This window comes from Daktulosphaira vitifoliae, unplaced genomic scaffold (genome assembly GCF_025091365.1).
Source record: "Daktulosphaira vitifoliae isolate Bord-2020 unplaced genomic scaffold, ASM2509136v1 Scaffold_1, whole genome shotgun sequence".
NCBI classification, from domain to species: Eukaryota; Metazoa; Arthropoda; class Insecta; order Hemiptera; family Phylloxeridae; genus Daktulosphaira; species Daktulosphaira vitifoliae.
The window spans coordinates 81,455,620-81,462,648 of record NW_026099572.1 but is presented as its reverse complement, the minus strand read 5'-3'; the positions used below and the strand labels follow the sequence as shown (position 1 = coordinate 81,462,648).

General features: G+C 24.7%; 1 protein-coding gene across 1 annotated transcript in view; it reads left to right on the top strand.

The window, feature by feature from the left end:
- Nucleotides 1–6,415, top strand: part of LOC126895029 (uncharacterized) — a 13,195-nt gene extending 6,780 nt beyond the window's left edge. The window contains exons 4-6 of the mRNA XM_050666480.1: nt 4,439–4,456; nt 4,567–4,731; nt 6,031–6,415. Coding sequence (XP_050522437.1) covers nt 4,439–4,456; nt 4,567–4,731; nt 6,031–6,278 — 431 coding nt within the window. The 3' untranslated portion in view covers nt 6,279–6,415. The remainder of the gene's footprint in view (nt 1–4,438; nt 4,457–4,566; nt 4,732–6,030) is intronic.
- Nucleotides 6,416–7,029: the final 614 nt, after the last annotated feature.

Below are 7,029 nucleotides of genomic sequence, written 5' to 3'. Positions count from 1 at the left end.
GGGGGAAACCTCCAAAAAAATTACAAATTTAAAAATCGCTAATTTTCGAAATTTTTTCAATTTTTTTTACTTAAAAGTGCTATAACTTTTTCAAAAATTAACATATTAATATAATTTTTTTTACATAGATGCATNAACATATCAATATAATTCTTTTTTATATAGATGCATAATATCATTACCTTTCATTTGGTATATTTTTTTCATAAATTTAACCCTTAACCTGCCCACAAGGTAGGATTTAAAATGACAATTTATTCACAAAAAATTAACTTTTTCAACTTAAATTTTGAAAATGTTTCGGAAGCTCTGACACCTTTATATATATCTTAAATTAAAGCTAATGTAATATGCTTTATCATGAAAAAAAAAAATTTCGGACTTTATCTTATCTTCATGGTGAAAATGGCTACCGAATGCTATTTTTGTGTGAAAATTTTCGATTTTGTATTTTCCATTTTTAACTTTATTATGCTATAACTTTTTGAAAAATGTATGAATCTTTACAATTTTTTTATGAGAAGTAGTATTTATATAGATCTTTCATTCGACATACTGTTTTTTTAAATCGGACCATTTCCCTAAATACAGGGGGGATTCAAAACATAAAAATGCATATAGAAAGTAGAACTTTTTCAACGTAACTTTTGAAAGTGTTCCGGAAGGTCTGACACTTTTATATATATCTTAAATTAAAGCTAATGTAATATACTTTATAATGGTAAAAAAAAATTTCGGACTTTATTTTATCTTCATGGTGAAAACAGACAACAAAGTTTATAAAAAAAATACGATTTTTGTAAAAAAATTCTTTTTTATATTTTTAACTTTATAATACTATAACTTCTCAAAAGATGTATGGATCAATATAATTCTTTTTTTTGTAGATGCATGATGTCTTTACTTATTATTTGGTATATTTTTTTTGTAAATTTGACTTTTTACCTACCTACAGGGGGGGATTCAAAATGACAACTTTTTCACAAAAAATTGACTTTTTCAACTTAAATTTTGAAAGTGTTCCGGAAAGTCTGACACTTTTATATATATCTTAAATTAAAGCTAATGTAATATACTTTATCATGGAAAAAAAAAATTTCGGACTTTATTTTGTCTTCACGGTGAAAATGGCTACCAAATGCTATTATTGTGTGAAAATTCTCAATTTTATTTTTTACATTTTTAACTTTATAATGCTATAACTTATTGAAAAGTGTATTGATCAATATAATTTTTTTATGGGAAATACTATTTTTTAATAATCCCTTTTTCATTCGACATACTTTATCTTAATCAGGATATTAATAAGGAACTAGCAGTTTATGAAGCTTTTGGAATAATCCACCAATTTTTTAAAATTAAACACTATCTAAAGATTTGCATCGAAGCGTTTTTTTTTGATAGTGATTTTAATCAGTGTCAGATTATACTTGATCCAACTATGCCACGTCACCACTGTGCCGCGACCCCCCTGTGCTGTGTTTTTAGATTTGAACCCCCCTCGTATATAGGGAAATGGTTCGATTTAAAAAAACAGTATGTCATATGAAAGATGTATATGAATACTACTCCTCATAAAAAAATTGTACTGATCCATACATTTTTCAAAAAGTTATAGCATAATAAAGTTAAAAATGTAAAATACAAAATCGAAAATTTTCACACAAAAATAGCATTCGGTAGCCATTTTCACCATGAAGATAAGATAAAGTCCGAAATTTTTTTTTACCATAATAAAGTATATTACATTAGCTTTAATTTAAGATATATATAAAAGTGTCAGACCTTCCAGAACATTTTCAAAAGTTAAGTTGAAAAAGTTAATTTTTTGTGAATAAATTGTCATTTTAAATCCTACCTTGTGGGCAGGTTAAGGGTTAAATTTATGAAAAAAATATACCAAATGAGAGGCAATGATATTATGCATCTATGTTAAAAAAATTATATTAATATGTTTATTTTTGAAAAAGTTATAGCACTTTTAAGTAAAAAAAATTGAAAAAATTTCGAAAATTAGCGATTTTTAAATTCGTAATTTTTTTGTAGGTTTACCCCTTTTACGCGGAACGAGGGAATTTTTTTCAATTTTTAAGGGTAATGTCTTCGACTAGATACGATTTGTGATCTTTTGACGTATCATTGAAAGAAATCGGTTCGGTGAGAGCTGAGAAAAAGTGGTAACAGACACAAAAAAAAAAAAAAACACATCTTAGTAAAACCAATACCTTCTCAGCTTCGCATCGAAGCTAAAAAATGGTGGATTATTCCAAAAACTACATGATCTGTTTGTTCCTTATTAATATCCTGAATGAAAAAAGGATTATTAAAAAATATTATTTTTCATAAAAAAATTGTGTTGATCAATACACTTTTCAATAAGTTATTGCATTATAAAGTTAAAAATATAAAAAAAAAAATCGAGAATTTTCACACAAAAATAGCATTTGGTAGCCATTTTCACCGTGAAGTTAAAATAAAGTCCGAAATTTTTTTTTTTCATAATAAAGATAATTTTTTGTGAAAAAGTTGTCATTTTGAATCCCCCTCTGTAGGCAGGTAAAAAGTCAGATTTATAAAAAAAATATACTAACTGATAGGTAAAGACCATGTATCTATAAAAAAATATAAAAATTAGCGATTCATACATTTTCCGAAAAGTTATAGAATTATTAAGTTAAAAAAAGCTACATGATCTGCTATTTTCTTATTAATATCCTGAATGAAAAAGTGGTTGTTAAAAATATTATTTCTCAAAAAAAAAAAAATTGTGTTGATCTATACACTTTTCAATAAGTTATAGCATTATAAAGTTAAAAAACCCAACACAGGTGGGTTGTGGCACAGTGATGACATGGAATAGTTGGATCAAGTATAATGATATCTGACAGTAATTAAAATCACTATAAAAAAAAACACTTTGATGCAAATATTTGGGTAGTGTTTAATTTTAAAAAATTGGTGGATTATACCAAAAGCAACATGATCTGCTAGTTCGTTATTAATATCCTGAATGAAAAAAGGATTATTAAAAAATATTATTTTTCATAAAAAAATTGTGTTGATCAATACACTTTTCAATAAGTTATAGCATTATAAAGTTAAAAATGTAAAAAATAAAATCGATAGTTTTCACACAAAAATAGCATTTGGTAGCTATTTTCACCGTGAAGACAAAATAAAGTCCGAAATTTTTTTTTTGCTTAATAAAGTACATTACATTAGCTTAAATTTAGGATATATATAAAAGTGTCAGACATTCCGGAACACTTTAAAAAATTAAGTTGAAAAAGTAAATTTTTTGTGAAAAAGTTGTCATTTTGAATCCGCCCCTGTAGGCAGGTAAAAAGTCAGATTTATAAAAAAAATATACTAACTGATAGGTAAAGACCATGTATCTATAAAAAAAAAGAATTATATTGATCCATACATTTTTCAAAAAGTTATAGCATAATAAAGTCAAAAATGTAAAATACAAAATTGAAAATTTTCACACAAAAATAGCATTGGGTTGCCATTTTCACCGTGAAGATAAAATAAAGTCCGAAATTTTTTTTTTGCATAATAAAGAACATTACATTAGCTTTAATTTAATATATATATAAAAGTGTCAGACCTTCCGGAACATTTTTAAAAGTTAAGTTGAAAAAGTTAATTTTGTGTGAAAAAATTGTCATTTTAAATCCTCCCTTGTGGGCAGGTTAAAGGTTCAATTTATAAAAAAAATATACTAAATGAAAGGTAATAATATTATGCATCTATATAAAAAATAATTATATTGATATATTTATTTTTAAAAAAGTTACGGCAGTTTTTAGTAAAAAAAAATTGAAAAAATTAGCCATTTTTAAATTTGTTATTTTTGTCGGAGGTTTCCCCCATTTACGGAGAACGAGGGAAATTTTTTTTTGAGAGTAATGTCTTCGACTACATACAATTTGTGATCTTTTGACGTATCATTGAAAGAAATCGGTTCGGTGAGAGCTGAGAAAAAGTGGTAACAGACACAAAAAAAAAAAAACACATCTTAGTAAAACCAATACCTTTTCAGCTTCGCATCGAAGCTAAAATAGATATAATTATTTGACTAATTATTTATAATGTAATCATTTAAAAGCAATGAGATTATATAATGAAGAGTATGCGTCATTAATAATTATAAAGATTAATACATACCATCCTTGACATTAAAGGATGATTGAATAATTTTAATTAATAGTTTAAGTTTTTTTATTTAAAATCCAGTAGTTGTATAAAGAATATACAATACAAGTTATTGATCTTTTTTCCTGAGAAATAAGTAAAAATTAATGAATAAATCATCTGAGATATAAGCTCAATTTGTAGTTTGAAATGTTTAAATAAATTAACATTAAAATTAATTAATAAATTTATCTTAAGACAATAAGGATAATGCTGATGAATTGTTTATTTATTTTAGTTTCACCGTATAATAAAGGTAAATTTTAAAAATTTCCAATATTTGAAATAGTATTATTTTTTAAAATTAATATTGCCATTCATATTTTTTAATATTTTTATATGGTATTTCGTATGTAAAATTTTTAGATGGATCTGATGTATGTCCAATTTGCTTGGATAAAGCCGATTTACCTGTTGTTTTTGACAAGTGTTTACACTCTTTATGTAAAAAATGTGCTGCTCCACTAGAACATACAAATCAAAAGAGATGTCCAGTTTGTAGAGAAAATTTTAGTTCATACACAGACGAAGGTATGGTAATAAAGAAAATTAAAAGAAATTTTATAATGGTGTATAACTAATAAAATTATTGATGATAAGCATGGCTGCATATAGGGAGACTAGCACCACATGAGGTTGCCTTAAACGGCAGATTTTAAGAGCGACAGTTAAATGTGAAAATGTATATTATAAAGTTCAAGAATTTTTTTGTTTTACTCAATCAAAAAAAAAGAAACAGTAGCACAGAGGTTCACTGCGCTACCATTTGTTGATTAATAATAATATTTTATAATAGATACATGGAAATAAGTGTAAACCAGGTCTTCAATACTCTATAATGAGAACGAAAATTAGTAACAATTTAATTTGAGATAATGTTATCAGTTTTACGAAAAAGATAAAAAATAATTTTTTTTTTGTTTTGTAAATATTTAGATTTATCCAATAATTTTATTATTTGATTATTCGCAATTCTTATATAGAAAACATTGATTATTTAATTACTAAGGAAGGTTTTAAATTTGTTAAAAAGCATTTTTTAATTATTATTCTGTTTTAGGATAACATTTTTTTAGCGATTTGGTTACACTGATTTTCCTACATTATAATGTTAGAGTGTTTAATTACTTTCCTATATTGGCTATGAAAATTTTTATTGGTGTCCATTATGTATGAAATGTGAAGTAACTATCAAAAGCCAAAAATATAGGATCATATGTAAAATTTTCTTTAATTGGAAACATATATATTTAGTTGATTTAAAGAATAGAAAATTATCTAATTAATAAAATTACTGTTATTAATATACCTAGGCGTGACGAAGAGTGTGGTCGGGAAATTACTAGTAATAAAAATAACAGCTCCCACTAATCATAACAAGTCTTAGCTTAAAATCCACTAGTGTCAGATTTCAGTAATCTCTTTTCCCCCTAGAGTTAATGTATGAACTTAGTAAATAAATCATTAGTAATGTTTTAAAACATTAGTTTTGTTATTTACATTTAAATTACACTATACTCCAGTTGCTAGAACCTCCATCCAGTGATGAATTCGACTTTGTATCTGTCTTTATTGGTAAAGGCCTTACTAGCAAATGCAGGTTACATATCACAACATATTCAATGTTCTTTATATCATTATTAATAGAATAAAGAATTTTGAATAAAATAAATTTTTTAAAATTTATGTGATGAATATAAAAAACTTTAATATATTATAAAATTTACTTTTTATCCAATCTAAGAATCTATATAATTGCTTGAACATTTTATTATAAAAAAAAAATTTAAAGAAAATTATTCGGAGAACTAATCTTTATATACTTTTCAGGGAAGATAGATAGTACGTGTAGTTTTATAGAATATTATGCTGCAGCATATTACCTGGATGTGTGTATTTTTTTGTTCATGAGAGATCGTGAATGGATGTTTTTTGACAAAAACGGGCCTAATTACTCTGAAAAAGATATGGAGAACAAAAAGTGTATTTATCTCTTCCGTCATGAGAGTAAGAGAACTATTGGAGTTGTCGTTGAAACAAGAGAGCTATCTTATTTTGGAGATTTTTTAATTTTTTAAAAATATTTAAAGAAGATTAATGTATCATTATATTTATATTATTATATTTTTTTTTGTATTATTTATTTTAAATAATAATAATAATAACAAAAACGTGTTTTAAGCTAAAAAAAAAATAATATTTATTGATTTATTTATTTTTGCCCATTACGTTCTTCCAGAATAATAATTTTGAAAAAAAAATTGTATCGACACCTTATCTACTATGTGCAAATTGCTGTCGAAATTTAAAAAAAAATATAATATTTGGGATAAAAATCACCTTCTATAAGGATGTTTTTTGTACTTAAAACTGCCATAACTTTTTCAAATATTAACAAATCAAAATAATATTTTTTTATATTGAAACTTTAGGTAATTTCCTTTCGTTTGATATCATTTTTTTTGAAAATCTAACACTTATTCTGCTCACAAGGAGGATTGAAAATAGCAATTTTTTTACAAAAACTAACTTTTTCAACTTAATTTTTGAAAACGTTCCAGAAATACTGTGTCCTTTAAACATATATCAAATTAAAGCTTATTTTATGTACTATAAAATGAAAAAAAAAATTTGTCCCGACGACCTATCTTCTATGCGCAAATGGCTAAGTAATTCATTAAACAAAAATTGATATATTGATACGACAAAATGTAATAATACAATCAATTTTGTTAAATTTGTAATTAATCATTAATTAACTCTACATAAAATAATAAATCTAATATAATTATCGTACTTGGCATAAAAAATTAAACTTCTAGAATATTT